General features: G+C 38.8%; 1 protein-coding gene across 6 annotated transcripts in view; it reads left to right on the forward strand.

Annotated features, from left to right (window-relative positions):
• The window catches only part of PEAK1 (pseudopodium enriched atypical kinase 1), a 384,683-nt gene that overhangs the window by 296,101 nt on the left and 60,829 nt on the right, over positions 1-27,753 (forward strand). For all 6 annotated transcript variants that reach the window (XM_053593373.1, XM_053593370.1, XM_053593374.1 and 3 more), the window contains one exon: positions 642-3,911. In XM_053593373.1, the coding sequence (XP_053449348.1) occupies positions 763-3,911 (3,149 nt within the window). In that variant the 5' untranslated portion in view covers positions 642-762. The remainder of the gene's footprint in view (positions 1-641; positions 3,912-27,753) is intronic.

Below are 27,753 nucleotides of genomic sequence, written 5' to 3' on the forward strand. Positions count from 1 at the left end.
TAAAATTGACAAGACTAACTTAGGGAGTCAGTAAGATTTGGAGTTAGACGTAGGGGGAGAGGTGTCAAGAATGATCTGTAGATTGAAGCTTAGCCGTCTAGGTAGATGGTGATGACATTAAAATATAGGATAAGGAAAAATAAGAAGGTGGCCTGTGGCGTGGAAGAGAGCTGGCTAGAGGAGATACGTTTCTTGGAGTTAAAAGGGGGCTAGTCAGAGGATTCATTTTGAATGCATTGGGTTTAAGGAGTCTATGAGATATCTAAAATTTCAAGGGTAGGTGGAAGAAGAGGAACTTATAGTGACCTAAGAAGCATTGGAGAGATTGGTTGATAACAAATAGAGCAATATCAAAGGCATTTCCAGGAAGGGAAGGTCACAGTATCATTGCCTTAGAGATAATCAAGCTGAGGATTATATATGGTTTGATAAGAGTACATAAAATTAAGGTTAAAGGGCTAACTTTCCAAGATGCTGATTAGCTAAAGGGAAATTATGAAGTATCCAAATTAGGTTATCTCTCAATCTTTTAATTTAAAGAAAAGTTTGGGAATAGAGCTAGTTTTTTCAAGTCACTCATAATGGTAAGCTTCATAGTGCCTTTTTCATTCAGATTTTTTTCTTTTCTTTTCCCCCTACAGATTGATCATACTTGGAAGAGTTACTATGAGCTTTCACACATAGGGGAGGTGAAAACTAATGGATAGAAATTTTGTCATGCACTGAAAGAAAAGCATTGTCTGTGAAGTTCTATTTTTAAAAATGTCTGCGTGTAACACCTTTACTGAACACGTTTGGAAACCTGGTGAATGCAAGAATTGCTTTAAACCTAAAAGCTTGCACCAGCTTCCCCCAGATCCTGAGAAGGCACCCATCACCCATGGCAATGTGAAAACTAATGCCAATCACAGTAACAATCACCGCATCAGGAACACCGGAAATTTCCGGCCTCCTGTGGCTAAAAAACCCACTATAGCTGTGAAACCCACTATGATGGTGGCAGATGGACAAAGTGTATGTGGTGAGCTTAGCATCCAAGAACAGTGTGAGAACAAACCTGTCATCATAGGGTGGAACCGAAACAGAACTGCTTTGAATCAGAAACCACTCAATAATAATAATGAAGATGATATTGAAGGATTTAGCCATGTTCCTAAGCCTTATGGCAATAATGATAGTGCAAAGAAGGTATCAAATAACAATAATGGACTAACTGAAGTGTTAAAGGAGATAGCAGGCTTGGATACCAGCCCTCAGATAAGAGAAAATGAAACAAACTCCAGGGAAATATTCTTAGGAAGAATAAATGATTGCTATAAACGATCACTGGAAAGAAAGCTTCCACCAAGTTGCATGATAGGTGGGATAAAAGATACTCAGGGCAAACATGTTATTCTCAGTGGGAGCGCAGAAGTGATCAGCAATGAAGGGGGCAGGTTCTGTTACCCAGAATTTTCTAGTGGGGAGGAGAGTGAGGAGGATGTACTTTTCGGTAACATGGAGGAGGAGCATGAGAGCTGGGATGAGAGTGATGAAGAGCTGTTGGCCATGGAGATTCGCATGAGAGGACAACCTCGCTTTGCCAACTTTAGGGCAAACACTTTGTCTCCTGTTCGATTCTTTGTGGACAAAAAATGGAATACCGTCCCCTTGAGAAATAAGTCTCTGCAGAGAATCTGTGCTGTAGACTACGATGACAGCTATGATGAAATCCTAAATGGTTATGAGGACAATTCTGTGGTCTCTTATGGACAAGGAAGCATTCAGAGCATGGTATCATCTGACTCTACATCACCAGACTCTTCTTTAACAGAAGAGTCACGTTCTGAGACAGCCAGTAGTTTATCCCAGAAGATTTGCAATGGGGGGATGCCTCCTGGCAACCCAGGAGATTCTAAGAACAAGAAGGAGGTTGAGCCCAATTATGAAAGTCTCTCTAGTAATCAGGAGAAGGACTCATCACAAGCATCCAAAAACTCAGTAAAAGTTCCAGAGACGCACAAAGCAGTCCTTGCTCTCCGGTTAGAAGAAAAGGATGGCAAGATTGCTGTACAAACTGAGAAGCAGGAAAGTAAAACGTCTACAGATATTGCTGGGCAAGCAGTAACCATAAACCTCATCCCTGTAGAAGAGCAAGCAAAACCCTACCGAGTTGTGAATCTGGAACAGCCATTGTGCAAACCGTATACTGTCGTGGATGTGTCAGCAGCCATGGCCAGTGAGCATCTTGAGGGCCCTGTTAATAGCCTCAGAACAAAAAGCTCATCTTCTACTCCAAACTCTCCAGTGACATCACCTGCATTGACACCAGGACAAATAAGTGCCCATTTCCAAAAATCTAGTGCAATCCGATACCAGGAAGTATGGACTTCCAGCACCAGTCCACGACAAAAAATACCTAAAGTGGAATTAATTACTGGTAAAACTGGACCAAATGTCCCTCCAAGAAAAAACTGTCACAAATCAGCACCTACTTCACCCACAGCTACAAATATTTCCTCCAAAACCATTCCTGTTAAGTCACCTAATTTGTCTGAAATAAAATTTAATAGTTACAACAATGCTGGTATGCCACCTTTTCCAATTATCATTCACGATGAGCCGACTTATGCTCGGAGTTCCAAAAATGCTGTTAAAGTTCCCATTGTTATCAATCCAAATGCATATGACAATCTAGCCATCTACAAAAGTTTCCTGGGAACAAGTGGAGAACTCTCGGTGAAGGAAAAAACCACGAGTATAATAAGCCATACTTACGAAGAAATAGAAACTGAAAGCAAAGTGTCTGATAACACCCCTAGCAAACCCATTGAATGTCACCAACCTAAAGGGGTTTCAAATAGCACAGAGCGTAAAAGGGGCTCAGTGGCACAGAAAGTTCAAGAGTTTAACAACTGTCTCAACAGAGGTCAGTCTTCCCCACAGAGAAGCTATAGTTCCAGCCACAGCTCCCCAGCAAAGATGCAGAAAACCACTCAAGAGCCTATAGCTAAAACAGATAGCAGTCAGGAGTCTCAGATGGTGGGCAGTGGTGGCGGCAGCAGCACCAGGGAGAAAGCAAGCACAGTGCTTTCTCAGATTGTGGCTTCCATTCAGCCCCCACCATCTCCTCCAGAAACACCTCTGTCTGGCCCTAAAGTTTGCAGCATGGAAGAGCTTTATGCTGTTCCTCCAGATGCCGATGCTGCTAAAATTACACCGAAGAGTACACCAGCCCGGCCCAAATCGCTCTTCACATCTCAGTCTAGTGGTGAGGCAGAAGTACCTCAGACCACCGAAAGTCCCACTCCCAAAGTACAGAAAGATCCATTCACAAAGCCAGTTACATCCCCTCCCTCCAAATTGGTGACTAGCCTCCAAAGTGAGACACCACCTCCCTTTCCTCCACCACGCTCTACCTCCTCCCCTTACCATGCAAGTAACCTTTTGCAGAAGCATTTCACCAACTGGACCAAGCCAACCAGCCCTGCCAGATCAACGGAAGCTGAAGCAGTTTTGCATTCTGAAGGTAGCAGGCGTGCAGCTGATGCTAAACCTAAGCGATGGATATCATTTAAAAGCTTCTTCCGCCGTCGGAAAACAGATGAAGAGGATGACAAAGAGAAAGAGCGGGAGAAAGGGAAACTGGTGGGCCTAGATGGCACAGTCATCCACATGCTGCCTCCTCCTCCAGTTCAGCGGCATCACTGGTTCACAGAGGCAAAAGGAGAGTCCAGTGAGAAACCAGCCATTGTCTTCATGTACAGGTGTGACCCTGCCCAAAGCCAGCTCAATGTGGATCAGAGCAAGGCTGTAGCAGACCAGGCAACAGTCATGGAGAAGGATAGAACAGAGGGTGCATTACTGCAGGATTCAGAGAAGAAGAAAAGGAGTCATTCTTCTCCATCACAGATATCTAAAAATATTCTCAGGTATGTAAAATAGACTGTCAGAATATAGAAATTGTTTAAAATATATTTTCAGGTGTTAAGTTTTTTATATATTTAAGGATTACATAAGAGCCATTTCTGTTTGTAAGTAGCACTCTGTGGCTATCGTCTATCTTTATAACTGCATTCCAAGATTAGAATAGTATTAAAGTGATCATATTGCACTAAACAAGGTTTATACCCCTGGATCTTTGGCTAAAGTAGCCTCTGGTGAATGTAGAGGGGCTTTCACTTAGAAAAGCAAATCTGTAACACGTTAATAGTAATAAATAATATGTTGTTCTGAAATGCTATGGTAACATGAGGAAGAAACAGGACCAAATGAATAAATGTTCTTTCCCTCATTTGTTTTTTGTTTTATTTGTATTTTTTTACTTTTTTTTTAAATTTATTGTTAGGGATTCATTGAGGTTACAAAAAATCAGGTTACACTGATTGAATTTGTTAGGTAAAGACCCTCTTACAATCATGTCTTGCTCCCAAAAGATGTGGCACACACCAAGACCCCACCCACTGGCTCCTTCCCTCTCTCTGCTCTTCCTTTCCCTACCCCTCCCTCCTTCTTTCTCTCTCTGCTCTCCCCTTCCCCCACCCCCACCGTGACCTTAATTTTCATTAATTGTCCTCAAATCAAAATTGAGTACATAGGATTCATGCTTCTCCATTCTTGTTATGCTTTACTAAAAATAATGTGTTCCACTTCCATCCATGTTAATACAAAGGCTATAAAGTCTCCATTTTTTTAAATGGCTGAATAGTATTCCATAGTGTACATATACCACAGCTTGTTAATCCATTCCTGGGTTGGTGGGCATTTAGGCTGTTTCAGAATTTTGGCGATTGTAAATTAAGCTGCAATAAATAGTCTAGTGCAAGTGTCCTTATGATAAAAGAATTTTTTTCCTTCTGGGTAGATACCCGGTAATGGGATTGCAGGATCAAATATGAGGTCTACCCTGAATTCTTTGAGGGTTCTCCATACTTCCTTCCAAAAAGGTTGTATTAGTTTGCAGTCCCACCAGCAGTGTAAAAGTGTTCCCTTCTCTCCACATCCACGCCAGCATCTGCAGTTTTGAGATTTTGTGATGTGGACCATTCTCACTGGGGTTAGATGGTATCTCAGGGAGGTTTTGATTTGCATTTCTCTAGTAATTAGGGATGAGGAGCATTTTTTCATGTTTGTTAGCCATTTGTCTGTCTTCTTTAGAGAAGGTTCTATTCATCTCTCTTGACCATCGATATATGAGATTGTTGGCTTTTTTCATGTGGATTAATTTGAGCTCTCTATAGATCCTAGTTATCAAGCTTTTGTCTGATTCAAAATATGCAAATATCCTTTCCCATTGTGTAGGTTGTCTCTTTGCTTTGGTTGTTGTCTCCTTAGCTGTACAGAAGCTTTTCAGTTTAATTAAGTCCCATTTGCTTATTTTTGTTTTTGCAATTGCCATGGCAGTCATCTTCATGAAGTCTTTCCCCAGACCAATATCTTCCAGTGTTTTTCCTATGCTATCTTTGAGAACTTTTGTTGTTTCTTGCCTTAAATTTAACTCCTTTATCCATCTTGAATCAATTTTTGTGAGTGGAGAAAGGTGTGGGTCCAGTTTCAGTCTTTTACATGTGGATATCCAGTTCTCCCAGCACCATTCATTGAATAGGGAGTTTTTCCCCCAAAGTATGTTCTTGTTTGGTTTATCAACGATTAAGTGGTTGTAAGATGTTAGTTTCATTTCCTGGTTTTGTATTCAATTCCAAATGTCTATGTCTCTATTTTTGTGCCAGTACCACACTGTCTTGACCACTATGGCTTTGTAGTACAGCCTAAATTCCTGTATGGTGATACCCCCAGCTTTGTTTTTATTACTAAGAACTGCCTTAGCTATACAGGGTTTTTTCTGGTTCCATACAAAATGCAGAATTATTTTTTCCAAATCTTGAAAGTACAATGTTGGTATTTTAATAGGCATGGCATTGAATAGGTAGATTACTTTGGGAAGTAATAGATCTTAACAATGTTGATTCTTCCCAGCCATGAGCATGGTATGTTCTTCCATTTGTTGATATCCTCTGCTATTTCCTTTCTTAGGATTTCACAATTTTCTTTGTAAAGGTCCTTCACCTCCTTTGTTAGGTGTATTCCTAGGTATTGCATTTTCTTTGAAGCTATGGTGAAGGGCGTTGGGTCCTTAATTAGCCTCTCATCTTGACTGTTACTGGTGTATACAAAAGCTACTAACTTGTGGACATTGATTTTATATCCTGAGACATTACTATATTTTTTGGTGACTTCCAGGAGTCTTGCAGTTGAGTCTTTGGGGTTCTCTAAGTATAAGATAATATCGTCAGCAAAGAGGGAGAGTTGGACCTCCTCTGCTCCCATTTGGATGCCCTTTATTTCCTTGTCTTGCCTAATTGTATTGGCTAGAACTTCCAGCACTACATTGAATAATAATGGTGACACAGGACAACCTTGTCTGGTTCCAGTTCTAAGAGGAAAAGCTTTCAGTTTTACTCCATTCAGTAAAATATTAGCTGTGAGTTTGTCATAGATAGCTTCAATCAGTTTCAGAAATGTGCCACCTATGCCTATACTCTTCAGTGTTCTAATTAGAAAAGGATGCTGGATTTTATCAAATGCTTTTTCTGCATCTATTGAGAGGATCATGTGATCTTTATTTTTGCCACTGTTAATATGGTGGATAATGTTTATGGACTTGCGTATGTTAAACCAGCCTTGCATCCCTGGGATGAAACCTACTTGATCATGGTATATGACTTTTTTGATAAGCTGTAATTTGTTGGCTAGGATTTTGTTGAGAATTTTTGCATCTATATTCATCAGTGAAATTGGTCTGAAATTCTCCTTTTTAGAGGCATCTTTTTCTGGTTTCAGTACCGGAGTGATGTTTGCTTCATAGAACATGTTGGGGAAGATTCCTTCCTCTTCAATTTTTTGGAATAATTTCTGCAGTATGGGAATAAGCTCTTCCTTGAAGTTTTGATAGAATTCTGGTGTAAAGACATCCAGACCAGGGCATTTTTTTGTTGGAAGCGTTTTTATTGTTTCTTTAATCTCAGTGCTTGAAATTAGTCCCTTCAGGAGTTCTATTTCTTCCTGGCTAAGTCTAGGGAGAGGGTGTAATTCCAAATATTGATCCATTTCCTTCACATTGTCAAATTTCTGGGCATAGAGTTTCTGATGGTATTCAGGGATGATCTCTTGTATCCCTGTGGCATCAGCTGTTATTTCCCCTTTATCATTTCTGAGTGAGGTTACTAGAGATTTTACTTTTCTATTTCTAGTAATTGTGGCCAAAGATTTATTTTTTTTTTTTCAAAACACTAACTCTTTGTTTTATTAATTTTCTGAATGATTCTTTTATTTTCAGTTTCATTGATCTCTGATTTAATTGTGTATATTTCTTTTCTTCTGCTAAGTTTAGGCTTAGATTGTTCTTCTTTTTCCAATTCCATAAGATGACGTGTGAGTTTGTTGATGCGCTCTCTTTCTGTTTTTCGAATGTAGGCATCTAAAGCAATAAATTTTCCTCTCAAAACTGCTTTTGCAGTATTGGTAGCTTGTGTTTTTATTGTTGTTATGCTCAAGGAAGTTAATGATTTGCTCTTTTATTTCTTCCTGCACCCAACTGTCATGCAACAGAAGATTGTTTAATTTCCATGCCTTTGTGTGGGGTTGAAAGTTTCTGTTGGAGTTGAGTTCCACCTTTCATGGGTTGTGGTCTGAGAAATACAAGGTAAATTTTCAATTCTTTTGATTCTGTTGAGGTTTGTTTTGTGTCCTAGGATATGATCAATTTTGGAGAATGTTCCATGGGGTGATTGGAAGAATGTATATTCTTTATCTTTGAGATAGAGTGTTCTATATGTGTCCATCAAGCACAGTTGTTGTAAGATCTCATTTAAGTCCCTTATATCTTTGTTTAATTTCTGTTTAGAGGATCTGTCCAGCTCTTAAGAGGAGTATTAAAGTCCCCTGTTATTATGGTACTATAGAAGAGTATTAAAGTCCCCTGTTATTATGGTACTATAGGATATCATATTCCTCAGACTGAGTAAGGTGTGTTTCAAGAATCTGGGAGCATTTAAATTGGATGCATAAATATTTAGAATTGAAACGTCTTCTTGTTGCATTTTTCCCTAGACCAATGTAAAGTGACCATCATTGACTTTTTTGACTTTAGTTGCTTTAAATCCACATGAATTTGAAAATAAGATTGCAAGTCCTTTTTGCTTCTGAATTCCATTTGCCTGAAAAATTGACTTCCAACCCTTAACTCGGAGTTTTAATTTGACTTTTGAAACTAGGTGTGTTTCCTGCAGACAGCAAATGGATGGCTTGTGTTTTTTTTGTTTTGTTTTGTGTTGTTTTTTGTAGCACCCTCAGTAGAGTGCCATGGCATCACACAGCTCACAGCAACCTCCAACTCCTGGGCTCAGGCAATTCTCTTGCCTCAGCCTCCCAAGTAGCTGGGACTACAGGTGCCCACCACAACGCCCAGCTGTTTTTTCTTTTTTACAGTTTTTGGCCAGGGCTGGGTTTGAACCTGCCACTTCCGGCATATGGGGCTGGCGCCCTACTCCTTTGAGCCATAGGCACTGCCCCGGGCTATTTTTTTGTTGCAGTTTGCCTGGGCCGGGTTTGAACCCACCACCCTCAGTATATGGGGCTGGCACACCACCCACTGAGCCACAGGTGCTGCCCATGGCTTGTGTTTTTTAATCCTATCCAATCTATGTCTTCTTCAGTGGGGAATTCAAGCCATTAACATTTATTGAGATAATTGATAAGTGTGATAGTGTTCTATTCATCTTATTTTGTCAGAGTCCATTGCTTAGTTTTATCTTTTGCATCAGTGTGGAAGTTAGGTTCTGTCCTTTAATTTCTGAGTTCTTATTTTGCTGTTGATCCATTGTGATGGTCAGTGTGTAGAACAGATTGAAGTATTTCCTATAGGTGGTCTTGTGGCGAATTTTCTCAGTGTTTGTATATCAGTAAATGATTTGATTTCTCGGTCAATTTTAAAGCTTAGCTTAGCAGAATATAGAATTCTGGGCTGGAAATTGTTCTGTTTAAGTAGATTAAAGGTAGATGTCCATTGTCTTCTTGCTTGGAAAGTTTCATTAGAGAAGTTTGCGGTCACCCTGATGGATTTGCCCCTGTAGGTCAACTGGCACTTACTACTGGCAGCTTGAAGAATCTTTTATTTTGTCTTGACTTTGGACAGGTTCATCACAATGTGTCTTGGAGAAATTCGGTTAGAGTTGAGGTGACCTGGTGTCCAATATCCCTTTGAAAGAAGTATGTCAGAATCTTTGGTGATATTTGGGAAATTTTCATTTATAATATTCTCTAGTATGGCTTCCATTCCCCTGGGGCATTCTTCTTCCCCTTCTGGGATACCTATCACTCATATGTTTGAACGCTTCATAGAGTCCCATAATTCTGACAGTGAACGTTCTGCTTTCTCTCTCTTCTTTTCTGCCTCTTTAACTATCAGAATTATATCAAGAGGTTTGTCCTCTACCTCTGAGATCCTTTCTTCTGCATGGTCTAATCTGTCATTGTGTGTTTTTTGTTGCTTCTTTAAGTTCCCTAATTGACTGCTTCAGTTCCTTCAGCTCTGCTATATCCTTTCTATGTTGTTCGTATCATTCATCTCTTATTTGATTTTGTTTTTGGATTTCCTTTTGGTTATTTTCCACTTTATCAGCTCTTTCCTTCATTTTTTCCCATCATTTTCTTCATTGTTTTCATCATCTATATTCTAAACTCCCTTTCTGACATTTCTAACATTTCTGTATAGTAGAATCCTCTGCAGTAGCTACCTCACAGTCCCTTGGGGGGCTTTGCTCTGGACTGGTTTTGCATGTTGCCATGAGTTTTCTGCTAATTCTTCCTCATGAGTGATTTCTTTTATCTGTTTCCTTGCCCTAATTTTCCTTTCACTTCCTCTTGATCTTTACATTGCTGTGCCTCTGGACTAGGGTTTCGATGAGTCCTTTTGATACAGGATGATAAAATTGACCAGTGAGAAGGGGGAAAAAATGGAAAGAAACGGAAAGAAAAAAGAGAAAGGAGAGAGGGTGGGTAAAAGGGAATATTGACTAAAAGAAGAGAGGCAGAGAAAGAGGGAGACAGCAGCAATATAGATATAGAGTAGGGTACTTTGACCTAACCTTAAAAACTCCCAGCCTCTGGGGGTGCCGGCTTGGGTGGTTGCCATGAAGTCAGCAGCTCCCTTTGCTAGCCTGTTTGGACACAGTACCCCACCTCCACCAAGTAGAGAGGAAAGGCAAATATCATATAAATCAAACCAAAATAAGCAAACAGAAAGCTTTACGGGATAAAATTGGGGGGAAACCGAATAATAGGGGTAGAAAAACTAGCAAAAATGAAATTCTAATTGTTGTAAAAGGCAATAATGGAAAATTATATTTAAACTAGAAAAATGAAGAAATAAAAAGAAAAAAAAAGAAAAGAAAGATCTATAGGGAAAAACGTTGAAATTAAATTTTAAAAAAATAAATAAATAATAAAACCAAGGGCGGCACCTGTGACTCAAAGGAGCAGGATGCCAGCCCCATATGTCAGAGATGGCGGGATGAAACCCAGCCCTAGCCACAAAAAAAAAAAAAAAAAAGCAGTATATATATCTTGCTGGATATTGTCTGGGCAACAGGAGGTCTTCTGGGGTATGAGATGTTAATCACAATGCTGGTACAGCTGTACAAGATGGAGACTGGAGGCCTCTGCTGATTTCTCAGACCCTACAGGGTGGAGAGCCTAAATCTCTCCTCAGCCTAAATCTCCTCAGCCCGCTTAAAAGGCACTTTAAACTGCTAACCTTGGCTAAGCTTTCCCAGGAAAGCACTTGTTGCTGGGATCACTCCTGAAGTAGCTATCCACTTACCCAGTGTGCCAAAACCTGTCTTACTTTATGCCCCTCAGGGCTAAGGCTGTAAGGCATTTCAGTCCCTGCCATTAGGCTGGGCTGCTCAGTCACTAGATTACTCACTCCCACCCGATCCTTAACTCTGCGACCCTGAAGTCAGAGCTTGCTGTGGCAGTTCTCCCACAATGGCTCCATGCGGCCCATAGCTGAACACTATTAGCTCCGTCCAGCTCAGCGGCTCAGTCTTGGGGCCCTAGACAACTCTCAGAGACCTCCGCAGGTCTCTGAACAACTCTCCCAAGGTTGTTGAGAGCCAAGAACAACTCTCCCAAGGTTGAGTGCCAAGTCCAAAAAAACCAAAACAGCTTATAGGTAAGGCCTTTACAGTCTGTAGTCTCACTGCTACTGTACTTAGAGCTGCTGGTGAGATTAGATGGAACGAACACACACAAACACTTATCAGGTCTCCACTGCTTTTGTCCTCCCATGGGGTCCAGAAGTCTCACTCTGACTCCCTGTGTCACCAAAGGGATGTTTCTGGGCTGATCCCACCAGCCAGAGATGCCTGGAGTCTTCTCTCCCCAGATTCACTATGCCCAGTTGCAAGGAAGCTATTACTCAGCCACCATCTTACTCCTCCCTCTCTTTCCCTCATTATAAATGCAATAACACTTCTTCTCTGTAAATGAAATGAAACTCTTCAAGCATTGCCTCTTGGCTTTTATTAAGATGTTTATGTCTATATGTATTACTTAATTTAAAGGAATATTCAGTTTTTTATTGCTGTCTTTTTCTGTCCTCCTTCCAAGTGTTCTGAAAAAAATGAGCAAGGAGCACACAGTTTATAGTTACTTAACATGTAAGTGAAATAGGAGAAGTTGGTTGTTGAGATTGAGATCCAGCATTCTAATCCTCAGTTCAGCTAGGGAGATTATATACCCACATTAGTTCTCTAGACATTAGTTTTCTTTAATACCTTAGTAAGTATTTACTGATCACTTCCTCTGGGTAAAGCATATGATAAATATTTATCTCAGATCCTTATAAAACCTTATACATTGGCTGTATTCTTCAGATGAGGAAACTGAAAATTAGAGACGTTAACAATTGGCCTGAGCCACCAAGCTAGTATTTTTCAGAGCTAGAATTCAAACCTTTATCAATATCACTCTAAAATTTGAATTCTTCCTATAATGTTGCATTGTTAATGAATACTAGATCAAACAAAATTGCTATAATTTCACTTGTAATCATTCATGTAAGCATTTATGTTTAGGAAGGCTAAGTTCTTTCTCATTTGTATTATAAATAAAATTAATTAACTACCACTAAAACTAGGATCTTTACTTGTCAAAGTTTGTGACAAATAGGATGATGTCCTTATACTTCCTGTCTTTTTTATTTTTAAATAAGGGCATGACCTGAGAACTCTATTTATTCAATTCTGAGTCCTTCTCCCTCCTGATTTACAATAAACCTTCTCTACCTGGCCTGGCCACCTCTCTCAAGAACATGGCAATTCTGATGGGCCAAATTCTCTCACCAGTTTTCCTTCAGAAAAGTATAATAAAAAACAAAGTGAACACTTACTGCCATCCCTTTTCCTAGAAAAAAATGCTAGGAAGTTTTACATATGTATTATTTACTAAAATAAGCTTTTTACGTACCTCCAAATAATTGTCAAAACGTAAGCAAGTCCCTGTTTTCCTTAAATCCATGTAATAAAGCAGTAGAAGAGTGGCAATGTATTCTTAGAAAAAGAGTAGGCTAGTCATCGGTAGTTGAATGTTATATTCCATGGTAATGTACTCAGTGACAGAATGTTGTACTCCAGTAGTAATAAAATGCATGTACTGCAGATTACTGTTTTATTTAGAAAACAGGCAATTTAAATGGCACTTGGTTGGAGTTACCTAGGAGGGAATGGCAGACAGTTTTTATAGTTCAATAAATGCCTTTACTCCTAATTAAGTATGGCTGTGGTGTATTTATCCACATGCTGGAAGGTAGAACCAAGAAATTATTCAGCCTCTTTTCTGTGGAATGAAATTCTCCCTTTGGTTGCATGCCACTATGGAGCCCTTAAGGGAAGCCCATTCCTGGGCATGGCACACCCCTTACTATACTGCTTATATTTTCACACATTTGGTTATTCCTAGGCCAAGTCATATCTTTTAAAAGTTATTAATTTTTTTATATCTGAGATCTATGTATCCAAACAACACAGTTGATTTGCTCAGTTGGTTCTCACATTTGACCAATTTCATGATCATCAGGAGACTGTTAAAATACAAATTGCTAGACCCCACCCCAGACTTTCTGATTCAGGAAGTTTGAGGTAGGGCCTGATAATTCACACTTCCAACAAGTTCCCAGAGGGGCTGATGCTGCTGATCCTCAGGCTACACTTTAGCACAACTGGTCTCACCAAAAATCCATGCTGTTGTCTAAGAAAGCCGTGATTGAAGTATTAAGTTTTTCTTTGAAGCACATTAGGACTTAGTAGAAAAAGAGGTATTCAATAATTGTTTTAACTATTTGAAAAGTTTACATTTTAAACTTTAAAACATGAATACACATACATACCATTTGCATTTTTAATAATTACCTCATTTACTTGGATATCCCATTGGTATTTACTTGGAACAACTTTAAGAGGAAAAACATTACTATCAAATGTCAACATTTGTGTTTCTGGCTTCATAGCAGTGTGATCATTAAATTACCATCCCACGGCTGGGAACACATGCTGAAAGAAATGAAAATAGTTTTTCTATAAGCAAATGAAGATTTCAAACCTAAGCTGTATATAAAGAATGAAGATAGAAAAAATACTATTCTGAAGCCCAGACCTCAGGCTCTGAAAAGTGAAGGACTTTATAAAGCCTTTTATTATAGGATTAGATAGTTACTAAGTTCATTTATTTGGCTATTCAGGAGATACAAATTGAATATTTTAACTGTGCCATAGGCCCTAGAACAAATAGGAGGAAAGATTATACTGAAATAATAAAGGGCCTTGGTTTGACTTCAGTTTTGGCTTTCAGTGCTGTAATGATACCTATCACATGGAATTAATTTGAAAATTAAATTACAAAACATACAAAAAACTTAGCACAGGGTACTGTTGGGTATTGTTAGTAGCTCCTCTTCCCTCAGTGTGATAGATTTTAAAACAATGCAGAATGATACAGAAGCACAAAAGACAAGAGTGATTAAATAAGTCAGCTTAATACAAACTTCTCAAGAATGAAATCCAAAGTAGATTTTACTATTTTTTTTTTTTATCTCAGATTGATGTGAGGGTACAAACAACTAGATTACAATGTTTGCATTTGTTAGATAGAGTCCCTCTTGTAGTTGGGTCCCTCACCCAAGAGATTGCCATATACCCTTACATTATGCCCACTAAGTGGGAGCACACCAATCCCTCTCCCTCTTAAAAGTTAAAACCAGATCTTAAAAGATAAAAAGGATTTTGCCGGGGCGGCGCCTGTGGCTCAGTCGTAGGGCGCCAGCCCCATATCCCGAGGGTGGCGGGTTCAAACCCGGCCCCGGCCAAACCGCAAACAAAAAATAGCCGGGCATTGTGGCGGGCGCCTGTAGTCCCAGCTACTTAAGAGAATCGCTTAAGCCCAGGAGTTGGAGGTTGCTGTGAGCTGGGCGAGGCCACAGCACTCTACCGAGGGCCATAAAGTGAGACTCTGTCTCTACAAAAAAAAAAAAAAAAAAAAAGGATTTTGCCAGCTGGTTGGAAAAGACATTACAGGCAAAAAGAACAATATATGCAGAGTCACAGAGATGAGAATGATGGAGAATAGAAACAGGACATGTGGCTAGACTGAAAGGATGATTGTTCAGTGCGTGCAATTTTGCATGTGGGGCGGGAGACTAGAATGCTAGTTACTGGAGGCTAGGAATGGGGTGGGCATAGAATGAGGACATGTTGGTCAAAGGGTACAAAGTTTCAATTAGAAAGGAGAAGTAACTTTTAGTGATCTAATGTACAGCATGTGACTATAATTAAAAGTAATACATTACATATTTCAAAATTGCTAAAAGAGTAGATTTTAAATTTCTCAATAAGTAGATGAGGTGATGGACATGTTCGCTTTTTTTATTCTTTCTACAACATATACATATGTGAAAATATCACCTTGTACCCCATAAATAAATACAATTACTTGTCATTTAAATTTTTTTTAATTTAATTTTTAAAAATAGACAAATGGCTCTTAAAGTATGGACCATGTAAGGTCAAATAGTGATCATACAAAGGTCACTGTTTTCATAATAATAGTAAGAGATTTGTCTTTTTTTACTGTGTTTTGCACTGATGGTACAGAATTGGTAGTGGGTGAAACTTAGCACAAATCAAAACCCTGGTACCATATTATAGTAGGAATTTTTTTTTAAATCCAATTCACTTAAGTATGTCCTTGGAATTTTTATTAAATCTCAATCCTTGAGTGCTTGTGTGTGTTTTTTTTTAATTCTCTGTGATAAAATGAGAAGTACACATAGAGTACTTCTGCTGCATGCCAAAGTATGATGGTTGTCTCAAAGAAAAACACTTGTGAAATAGTTTGAGTTGCAAAGTTTGAGCTAGCCCTCTCTTTCATAGGCTACCTCCAAAGAACAACTGACAGACCAGTCAGGGTTTTTCAAATTTGAGTGTTTGGCAGATAATTTCCTAAGAATGAACGTAGCAAACCTATTAGTTCAAGGAAAACAACTGACTGTATTTGTTGTCAGTGATAAAGTTCATGCTTTTGAGCAAAAATAAGAATTTTTTAAAACTTGTGTTTGCCACCAGGACCTTGACAGCTTCCTAAACACTTAAACACTTTTCTAATGAGATTGTTGATGGAATTAACATGAAAAAAATATTATATAATGAAATATGTCAATATTTGGAGAATCTGCATACCTCAGTCATTTCCAAATAACCTGATGCAGGGACAGAATTATGAATGAGGTCCATTTATAGTTAGACCAACAGATTTTAATGTAACTCAATATAAAATATTTGTTGGTAATGGTTTCAGATTCCACGTGCAACTAACCTTTAAGAAACCACCACTTAGCAATTTCTGATAAAGTGCCACAGAAGAATATCCACAGTTATCTAAAAAGCCATTAAAATACTCTCCCCTTTTTACCTATAAATCTGGATAAGACTAGATTTTCATATTCTTTAATCAAAGCAACATATCACAGCAGATTGAATACAGAAGCAAATATAAGACTTCAGATGTTCTCAGACAGATATCAGAGATTTGAAAAAAATATTTAGGTTAATATTTAAAGGGTTTTTGTTTTTTAAATTAAAAAATTTTAATTGACACATATAATTGTACATATTATGGGGTACATAGTGATAGATATATGTTTATATCAGGTACACAGTAATGTGATATATATAGTGATCAGATAAGTGTAATTAGCATATCCATCTCAAACATTTGTCTTTTCTTTATATTGAGAACATTCAATATCCTTCTTCTAGCTATTTGAAACTATGTATTATTGTTAACTGTAGTCATTCTAGTGTGCTACAGCACCCTAAAATGTATTCCTCCTATCTAGCTGTAATTTTATATTCTTTAATAAATCTCTACCTCTTTCCTGCTATCCTCCCCTGCCTCTATAGTTTCTTGTGTTTGACTTTTTACTTCTTTGAGATCAACTTTTTTTAGCTTCCATATAGGAGTGAGGACATGATGGTGTTCAACTTTCTAGTCCCATTGTACTTCACTTACTATAATGTCTTCTAGTTCCATAAATGTTGCCAAGAAAAAGGTGGGGGTTTTTCTAAAAGAACTGGTAATTATATATGGAAATAGATAAAAGCCACACAAACAAGAGCCCTTGTAGTTCTCAATGTCTAATTTCTCTCTTTCATAGGCCACCTCTAAAGAACAACTAATTGTTGACCAAAATTTTCAGAAGCACTGAAATAGACTGTGTAGAGCCTTGAACGATATTTTGAAATATTTGGCCTTTTCTTATAAATTTTGTAGAAGAAACTGTTTTTAAACAGGAAAATAACATGATTTTTGGTTTTGGGGGGCAGAATCTCACTCTGTCACCTCAGACTCGGATTTAAGTGAATCCTCTTACCTCAAGCCTCCTGAGTAGCTGGGACTACTGCACCTGCCATGACACCCAGCTAGTTTTTCTATTTTTAGTAAAGATGGGGTCTCACTCGTGCTCAGGCTGGGATTACAGATATGAGCCATCGCTCCTGGCTGATTTTTTTTATTTGTTTTCATAAGACCTTTTCTGGCAGTAGTATTTAAAAGAAGATGAGATACCAGAGGGTCAAATTTTAGTTCAGGAATATGTATGTAGGCATCATTTCTATCTGGCTAGTTTGGATTAAGAAAAATTAATTTGGTAGGGCGCCGGCCCCATATACCGATGGTGGCGGGTTCAAACCCGGCCCCGGCTAAACTGCAACCAAAAAATAGCTGGGCATTGTGGCGGACGCCTGTAGTCCCAGCTACTCGGGAGGCTGAGGCAAGAGAATCGCTTAAGCCCAGGAGTTGGAGGTTGCTGTGAGCTGTGTGATGCCATGGCACTCTACCAAGGGCCATAAATTGAGACTCTGTCTCTACAAAAAAAAAAAAAAAAAGAAAAATTAATTTGGAACCAAGCATAATGTATGGCTTACACTTGTAATCCTAGAACTCTGGGAGGCCAAGGCGGGAGGGTCACTTGAGGCCAGGAGTTAAAGACCAGCCTCTAGCAAGAGTGAGACACCACCCCCCATCTGTACAAAATAATAGGAAAATTAGTCAAGCATGGTGACTCATACCTGTAGACCAACTAGTTGGGAGATTGAGGCAGAAGTATTGCTTGAGCCCAGGAGATTGAGGTGCAATGTAATGATGCCACTAATCTAGCCCTGATAACAGAAGATTCTGTCTCAAAAAAAAATAAAAAGAGAGAGAAATTAATTTGATAGTCTTGTCTGTGACCAGTTGGGATTTCTCAGCTGTCATTTTAGAATGATACCTACCTACCATCTCTGTAATAACTCTTTGGTGTCCGTGACATGGGGAATAACACTGCATAGTGAGAAAAATGCCAGCACTGGAGGCAAAGGTTTGAATTCTGATTTTACCACTGAGGAGTTGTAACTTTTGACTTAATCTCTCTGAGCCAAAGTTTTCCTACCTATACAATAGGAATAATAATACCTTATAGAGATATTTCGAGGACTACCAAGATAATATTTGAAGAGAACTTAGCATAATATTTAGCAATAGGAGTTGACCTATACAAAATTATTCTCGGGGGACAAAAATTTAAGATTATCCTTGCTTACTATCTTGCCCCTGCTTAATATCTGAGAATATTAAGGGATATTAGTCTTAATATTCTGAGAATAGACCACATGCTCTTTCTTAAATGTAAATTTATTCACACTTCCACACAGAAGGAGGCCCTATATGTGTGGCATCTGTCTACCTTTTAATCGTACCCTCTTGGGTTTAATCTTCCCATCTTGTTCATGAACCTCCAGTTATTCTGGCTTCATTTCCTTCTGAGTGCCTTGTTTATAATGTTGACCTTTAATCAGTACTACAGGATTACTTTTTAATTGAAACTATCTTAAAATCGGTCCCTTTTCTTTTCATTTTGTTTTTTGTTTTTATTATAGAAAAATGTGAATGTATATAAAAGCAGATTAGACATCAGAATCCACCATTTACCATACTTTAACAATTGTCAATTTATTACTGATCTTGTTTGGTCTATAACCTTTTCCACTTCCCCCATTGTTTTGAGGCAAATTCCAGATATTTCATTGACAAATATTTCATTATCTTCAAAAGATAAGCTGTCTCCCTCCTCCCCCCCATCATAAAAGTATACCAAAAAGTGTTCTTTAAAGCCCTTAATGGTTAATCCCTGGCTAAGCATCATATGGTATCAAAATTTTAAATACTATAAATATTCTGATGACTCCAGTGTCTTCATCCTGGACCTCTCCATCATGATTCACATGAACTTTCCACTTGATAACTCCACTTCAAATAAACATTTCAAATGAACATATCCAAAACAGAACTTTTAATTTTTCTCTGCAAATTCATTCCATCATATGTATTCCCTTTTTGGTAAACAGCCGCACGATCCATGCCATGACTGAAGCTAGAAAACTTAGAGTCATCCTCGATTCTTCTCTTCCCCTAACCCCCTACTTAGAAAATATCAAGCCCTGTTTATTCAACATCCAAAATATTAATACAGTACAAATGTATCTACTTTTCTCCATCTCCACTTCTATACAACCCTTGTCCAAACTACCATCACTTCTCATCTATTTACCAAAGTATTTTCCTTACTGATTTCTCTGCCTAATCTCTTGCCTCTTGTAATGGAGTCTCTTGGGAATAGTCAAATACTCTTTAAAATCTAAATCCCATTGTTTCACTACAGTGAAGGGAGTTCCTACACAATTTGACCTCTGCCTACCTGTCTAACCTATCTCCTCCTCACTCCCTTGCTCATAAACTACTCAACATATTAGCTTTCTTTCTGTCCTTCAAACAAGCCAAACGTAGTCCTCCTTTAAGCCCTTTTTATCAGCTACTCTCTAGAATGCTTCCATCAGATCTTTGCATGGCTGGTTGCTTGTCATTCAGCTCTCAATTTAAATGTCATCTTCTCAGAAAATTCTTCACTGACCTCCCAATCTAAAGAAACTCTCTAAGCCCGGTCACTCTCCATCATATCATTCTTTATTTTAGATATATCCATGTTTATAACTTTTTCTTCTCCTGCCTTCAGGGTTCAGTTTCCTTCTTCCTGATATATATACCCTTTTAGGAGTCTTTTCAATAAACAGTGGTGGTAAACTCCTGTTATTCACAAAAATTATATTTGTTTTCATGTTTCATTGTCAGACTTAAGTTCCATGTCCAAATTATGTCCCTGAATGTAAGAATGCCACCAAATACAAATTGCCCAGTTTAGGCACTTAGTCCCACCCTTGTATAAATAATTTTTTCGTAATTAGTTAACAAGCTCTATTGCCAATCATATACTAGTCCTTAAATTTTAGTACAGCTGTGTGCAGCAGTGTGTAGCTACCCAAGAGGCTGAGGCAGGTAGCTACGACTGGAACTATGACTGGAGGTCATAGCTACCCAAGAGGCTGAGGCAGGAGGATTGCTAGAGCCTAGGAGTTTGAGTCTAGACTAGGCAACATAGAAAAACTTCATCTCTTAAAAAAATAAAAATAACAGGCGCCTGTAGTCCCAGCTGCTTGGGAGGCTGAGGCAGAAGAATCGCTGAAGCCCAAGAGCTAGAGGTTGCTTTGAGTCCTGTGACATCATGGCACTCTACTTAAGGCGGTAAAGTGAGACTCTGTCTCTACAAAAAAATAAAGAATAAATTTATTTAAGATTATTTTTTCTAATGAGAAAAATCTAATCTAGTGATTAAGAAAATAACTATAGGGCGGCGCCTGTGGCTCAGTGAGTAGGGCGCCAGCCCCATATGCCGAGGGTGGTGGGTTCAAACCCAGCCCCGGCCAAACTGCAACCAAAAAATAGCCAGGCGTTGTGGCGGGCGCCTGTAGTCCCAGCTGCTCGGGAGGCTGAGGCAAGAGAATCGCGTAAGCCCAAGAGTTAAGAGGTTGCTGTGAGCCGTGTGACGCCACGGCACTCTACCCGAGGGCGGTACAGTGAGACTCTGTCTCTACAAAAAAAAAAAAAGAAAATAACTATAATTCTCCAGGCAAAGTTGAGAATATCATTTGCTGCTTGAATGGACTCTGAAAATTTCTATTACTTAACAACCCTGGACATCATGCTCCCAATTAACAAAGACCCCCCACATGTATTCTAGAGTGCCATGTAAGTCTAGTTTCTTTAGGACTCCCAGAACCATCTCAGGAATCTAGTTGTGTCTAGTACAACTAGGATTTTGTGCAAACCCCAGCCAACTTCTGGTTTGGACAAGCAGATTAGATTTGGCATACCTTTGTTCCCTTAGGAATGCTATTCATCTGTATCAACTTTTGCCCTCCAAGTCCTTTTTGATCTTTTCAGAGACCTGGTAGCTAAACTATACTCCTCAACAACCCAGGAATCAGTCCTGGTAGCCCTCTAATACATTCCAGGTTCAAGAGTTGGCAAACTATATAGTCTGTGGTTCAAATCCAACCTGTCACCTGTTTTTATAAATTGGAAAGTAGTACTGGAAAATGGACACTCTCATCTTTTACATGTTGTCTGTAGCTGCTTTTGAGCTGCAACAATAGGGTTGAACAGTAGAAACCATAGGGCCTACAAATGCTAAATAAAATATTTACTCTCTGCCCTTTTACAGAAAAAAATTGTTAACCACTGGACTATGTTTAATATCAGATTTATCTATAGTGACCTTTATCCTAATTCCAGCTAAACACTAGAAAGGTTTGGCACTCACTAAAGTAACCAGAGTCTGCATGTCCTAATGTACATGTATGTATGTACAAATAGTATGAAAAATTAAAATCTCAACACTTCTTAGACTATGGTAAAATGTCATGTCTTTCTCTGGAAAATTCATCTGGAGGCTTGAATTATTTTAATGCCTGTGTTTCAGTTATATCTAAACTTAGATTATCTCTGCATTTACTAAGAGAATCCTATCAAAGTCTTCTTTTTTTTTTTTTTTTATTGTTGGGGATTCATTGAGGGTACAATAAGCCAGGTTACACTGATTGCAATTGTTAGGTAAAGTCCCTCTTGCAATCATGTCTTGCCCCCGTAAAGTGTGACACACACCAAGGCCCCACCCACTCCCTCCGTTCTTTTTCTGCTTCCCCCCCCATAACCTTAATTGTCATTAATTGTCCTCATATCAAAATTGAGTACATAGGATTCATGCTTCTCCATTCTTGTGATGCTTTACTAAGAATAATGTGTTCCACTTCCATCCAGGTTAATACGAAGGATGTAAAGTCTCCATTTTTTTTAATAGCTGAATAGTATTCCACGGTATACATATACCACAGCTTGTTAATCCATTCCTGGGTTGGTGGGCATTTAGGCTGTTTCCACATTTTGGCGATTGTAAATTGAGCTGCAATAAACAGTCTAGTACAAGTGTCCTTATGATAAAAGGATTTCTTTCCTTCTGGGTAGATGCCCAGTAATGGGATTGCAGGATCAAATGGGAGGTCTAGCTTGAGTGCTTTGAGGTTTCTCCATACTTCCTTCCAGAAAGGTTGTACTAGTTTGCAGTCCCACCAGCAGTGTAAAAGTGATCCCTTCTCTCCACATCCACGCCAGCATCTGCAGTTTTGAGATTTTGTGATGTGGGCCATTCTCACTGGGGTTAGATGATATCTCAGGGTTGTTTTGATTTGCATTTCTCTAATATATAGAGATGATGAACACTTTTTCATGTGTTTGTTAGCCATTCGTCTGTCATCTTTAGAGAAAGTTCTATTCATGTCTCTTGCCCATTGATATAAGGGATTGTTGGCTTTTTTCATGTGGATTAATTTGAGTTCTCTATAGATCCTAGTTATCAAGCTTTTGTCTGATTGAAAATATGCAAATATCCTTTCCCATTGTGTAGGTTGTCTCTTTGCTTTGGTTATTGTCTCCTTAGCTGTACAGAAGCTTTTCAGTTTAATGAAGTCCCATTTGTTTATTTTTGTTGTTGTTGCAATTGCCATGGCAGTCTTCTTCATGAAGTCTTTCCCCAGGCCAATATCTTCCAGTGTTTTTCCTATGCTTTCTTGGAGGATTTTTATTGTTTCATGCCTTAAGTTTAAGTCCTTTATCCATCTTGAATCAATTTTTGTGAGTGGGGAAAGGTGTGGGTCCAGTTTCAGTCTTTTACATGTAGACATCCAGTTCTCCCAACACCATTTATGGAATAGGGAGTCTTTCCCCCAAGGTATGTTCTTGTTTGGTTTATCAAAGATTAGGTGGTTGTAAAATGTTAGTTTCATTTCTTGGTTTTCAATTCGATTCCAAGTGTCTATGTCTCTGTTTTTCTGCCAGTACCATGCTGTCTTGAGCACTGTGGCTTTGTAGTACAGACTAAAATCTGGTATGCTGATGCCCCCAGCTTTATTTTTGTTACAGAGAACTGCCTTAGCTATACGGGGTTTTTTCTGGTTCCATACAAAACGCAGAATCATTTTTTCCAAATCTTGAAAGTACGATGTTGATATTTTGATAGGAATGGCATTGAATAGGTAGATTGCTTTGGGAAGTATAGACATTTTAACAATGTTGATTCTTCCCATCCATGAGCATGGTATGTTCTTCCATTTGTTAATATCCTCTGCTATTTCCTTTCTGAGGATTTCGTAGTTTTCTTTATAGAGGTCCTTCACCTCCTTCGTTAGGTATATTCCTAGGTATTTCATTTTCTTTGAGACTATGGTGAAGGGAGTTGTGTCCTTAATTAGCTGCTCATCTTGACTGTTACTGATGTACACAAAGGCTACTGACTTGTGGACATTGATTTTATGTCCTGAAACATTATTGTATTTTTTGATGACTTCTAGGAGTCTTGTGGTTGAGTCTTTGGGGTTCTCTAAGTATGAGATCATGTCGTCAGCAAAGAGGGAGACTTTGACCTCCTCTGCTCCCATTTGGATTCCCTTTTATTTCCTTGTCTTGCCTAATTGTATTGGCTAGAACTTCCAGCACTACGTTGAATAGTGAAGGTGACAGAGGACAACCTTGTCTGGTTCCAGTTCTAAGAGGAAAAGCTTTCAGTTTTACTCGATTCAGTAAAATATTGGCTGTGGGTTTAACATAGATAGCTTCAATCAGTTTTAGAAATGTGCCACCTATGCCTATAGTCTTCAGTGTTCTAATTAGAAAAGGATGCTGGATTTTATCAAATGCTTTTTCTGCATCTATTGAGAGGATCATATGATCTTTATTTTTGCCTCTGTTAATATGGTGGATAACTTTTATACACTTGCGTATGTTAAAACAGCCTTGCATCCCTGGGATGAAGCCTACTTGATCATGATGAATGACTTTTTTGATGATAAGCTGTAATCTATTGGCTAGGATTTTGTTGAGAATTTTTGCATCTATGTTCATGAGTGAGATTGGTCTGAAATTCTCCTTTTTGTTTGGGTCTTTTCCTGGTTTTGGTATCAGGGTGATGTTTGCTTCATAGAATGTGTTGGGGAAGATTCCTTCTTCCTCAATTTTTTGGAATAATTTCTGCAGTACAGGAATAAGCTCTTCCTTGAAGGTTTGATAGAATTCTGGAGTGAAGCCATCTGGACCAGGGCATTTTTTGGTTGGAAGCTTTTTTATTGTTTCTTTGATCTCAGTGCTTGAAATTGGTCTGTTCAGGAGCTCTATTTCTTCCTGGCTGAGTCTAGGGAGAGGGTGCGATTCCAAATATTGATCCATTTCTTTCACATTGTCAAATTTCTGGGCATAGAGTTTCTGGTAGTATTCAGAGATGATCTCTTGTATCTCTGTGGGATCAGTTGTTATTTCCCCTTTATCATTTCTGATTGAGGTTACTAGAGATTTTACTTTTCTATTCCTCGTTATTCTGGCCAATGGTTTATCTATTTTATTTATTTTTTCAAAAAACCAACTCCTTGTTTCGTTAATTTTCTGAATGATTCTTTTGTTTTCAATTTCATTCATCTCTGATTTGATTTTGGATATTTCTTTTCTTCTACTGAGTTTAGGCTTAGATTGTTCTTCTTTTTCCAATTCCATAAGATCTCTTGTGAGATTGTTGATGTGCTCTCTTTCTGTTTTTCGAATGTAGGCATCTAAAGCGATGAATTTTCCTCTCAAAACTGCTTTTGCAGTATCCCACAGGTTTTGGTAGCTTGTGTCTTCATTGTTGTTATGCTCAAGGAAGTTAATGATTTCCTGTTTTATTTCTTCCTGCACCCATCTGTTATTCAATAGAAGATTGTTTAATTTCCATGCCTTTGGGTGGGGTCGAGCATTTTTATTAGAGTTGAGTTCCACCTTTAGTGCCTTATGGTCTGAGAAGATACAAGGTAGAATTTCAATTCTTTTGATTCTGTTGATATTTGTTTTGTGTCCCAGGATATGATCAATTTTGGAGAATGTTCCATGGGGTGATGAGAAGAATGTATACACTTTATCTTTGGGATGGAGTGTTCCATATGCGTCTATCAAGCACAGTTGTTGTAGGGTCTCATTTAAATCTCTTATATCCTTGTTTAATTTCTGTTTAGAGGATCTGTCCAGCTCTGTAAGAGGAGTGTTAAGGTCCTCTGTTATTATGGTATTATCAGATATCATATTGCTCAGACTGAGTAAGGTCTGTTTCAAGAATCTGGGAGCATTTAAATTGGGTGCATAGGTATTTAGAATTGAAATGTCTTCTTGTTGTATTTTTCCCTTGACCAATATAAAGTGACCATCTTTGTCTTTTTTGACTTTAGTTGCTTTAAATCCACATGTATCTGAAAATAAGATTGCAACTCCTCTTTTCTTCTGAATTCCATTTGCCTGAAAAATTGTCTTACAACCCTTGACTCGGAGCTTTAATTTGTCTTTTGAAGCCAGGTGTGTTTCTTGCAGACAGCAAATGGATGGCTTGTGTTTTTTAATCCAGTCAACCAATCTATGTCTCTTCAGTGGGGAATTCAAGCCATTAACATTTATTGAGATAATTGATAAGTGTGGTAGTATTCTATTCGTCTTATTTTGTGAGAGTCCTTTGCTTCGTTTTATCTTTTGCAACAGTGTGGAGGTTAGGTTCTGTCCTTTGATTTCTGAGTTCTTACTTTGCTGCTGATCCATTGTGGTGGTCAGTGTGCAGAACAGGGTGAAGTATTTCCTGTAGAGCTGGTCTTGTTGTGGCCAATTTCCTCAATGTTTGTATATCCGTAAATGATTTGATTTCTCCGTCAATTTTGAAGCTTTGCTTAGCAGGGTACAGAATTCTGGGCTTGAAATTGTTCTGTTCAAGTAGATTAAAGGTAGATGACCATTGTCTTCTTTCTTGGAAAGTTTCATTAGAGAAGTCTGCGGTCACTCTGATGGATTTGCCCCTATAGGTCAACTGGTGCTTACTCCTGTCAGCTTGCAGAATCTTTTCTTTTGTCTTGACTTTGGACAGGTTCATCACAATGTGTCTTGGAGAAGCTCGGTTAGAGTTGAGGCGACCTCGGGTCCGATAGCCCTCTGAAAGCAGTGTGTCAGAATCTTTGGTGATATTTTGGAAATTTTCTTTTATAATATTCTCTAGTATGGCTTCCATTCCTCTGGGGCATTCTTCTTCCCCTTCTGGAATTCCTATAACTCGTATCTTGGAACGCTTCATAAAGTCCCATAATTCTGACAGTGAACGTTCTGCTTTCTCTCTCTTCTTTTCTGCCTCTTTTACTATCTGAGTTATCTCAAAAACTTTGTCTTCTACCTCTGAAATTCTTTCTTCTGCATGGTCTAACCTGTTGCTGATACTTTCCATTGCATCTTTAAGTTCCCTGATTGACTGTTTCATTTCCTTCAGCTCTGCTATATCCTTTTTATATTCTTCATATCGTTCATCTCTTATTTGATTCTGTTTTTGGATTTCCTTTTGGTTATTTTCCACTTTATTAGCAGTTTCCTTCATTGTTTCCATCATTTCTTTCATTGTTTTCAACATGTGTATTCTAAATTCCCTTTCTGTCATTCCTAACATTTCTGTATAGGTGGAATCCTCTGCAGTAGTTACCTCATGGTCCCTTGGTGGGGTTGTTCTGGACTGGTTCTTCATGTTGCCTGGAGTTTTCTGCTGATTCTTCCTCATGGGTGATTTCTTTTATCTGTTTCCTTGCCCTAATTTTCCTTTCACTTCCTCTTGCTTTAAGTTCTCATGCCTGTGGACTAAGGGTTACAGGACCAGAAGGGTGAGAAGGTTGAAGAGCAAAAAAGGGATGAAAGAAAGGAGGACCGAGTGATAAGAAAAATAGAGAAAGGAGAGGGGGTGGGTAAAAGGAATATTGACAAAAAGAAGAGAGCCACAGAAAGAGGGAGACAGAGCAATATAGGTGTACAGTAGGGTACTTTGATACAACCTTAAAAAAAAACCACCTTCTGGGGGTGCCTAGTTGGGTGGTTCCCTTGAGGTCAGCAGCTCTTTGCTAACCTGATCAGACACAGTACCCCACCTCCACCAAGTAGAGTGGAAAGACAAAAATGCTATAAATCAAACCAAAACAAGCAAACAGAAAACTTTACAGGATAAAATTGGCTGGAAAAACCAAATAATAGTGGTAGAAACACTAACAAAAATGAAGTTCTAATTATTGAAAAAGGCAGCAATGGGAAATTATAATTAAACTAGAAAAATTGAGAAAGAAAAAGGATCTGTATGGGAAAGGTTGAACTTAAAAAACAAAACAACAATCAACAACATCAAAATAAACAAAATACAACCAAACCCAAAAAAAAATAAACAAAACACAACCAAAAACAAAGCAGTATGTATATGTTATTGAATATTGTCTGAGCAACACATGGTCTTCTGGGGTATGAGATGTTAATCACAGTTCTGATACGACTGAAGGCTGCTAGTTTCTCAAACCCCAGCAGGTAGACACCCTAAATCTCTCTTCAGCCCACTTAAAAGGCACTTTGAGCTTGTTCACTTGCTGAGCAGAAGCTTTCCCAGGGAAGTGCTTGTCGCTAGAATCACTGCTGAAGTGGCTATCCACTTACCCTGTGTGCCAAAACTGGTCTCCCTCTGCCCCCGAGGGTTAGGGCTGCAAGGCAGCTCAGACCCCACCCTTAGGCTACTTGGTCGCTGGGTTACCAGCTCCCACCCAATTCCAGCTCTGCGACCCTGAGGGCGGAGCTTGCCAAGGCAGATCGCTCACAATGGCTGCCTGTGACCCAGAGCCAAACACTATTAGCTCTGTCTGGTCAGCAGCTCAGACTGGG

Source organism: Nycticebus coucang, chromosome 6 (genome assembly GCF_027406575.1).
Source record: "Nycticebus coucang isolate mNycCou1 chromosome 6, mNycCou1.pri, whole genome shotgun sequence".
Classification (NCBI taxonomy): Eukaryota; Metazoa; Chordata; class Mammalia; order Primates; family Lorisidae; genus Nycticebus; species Nycticebus coucang.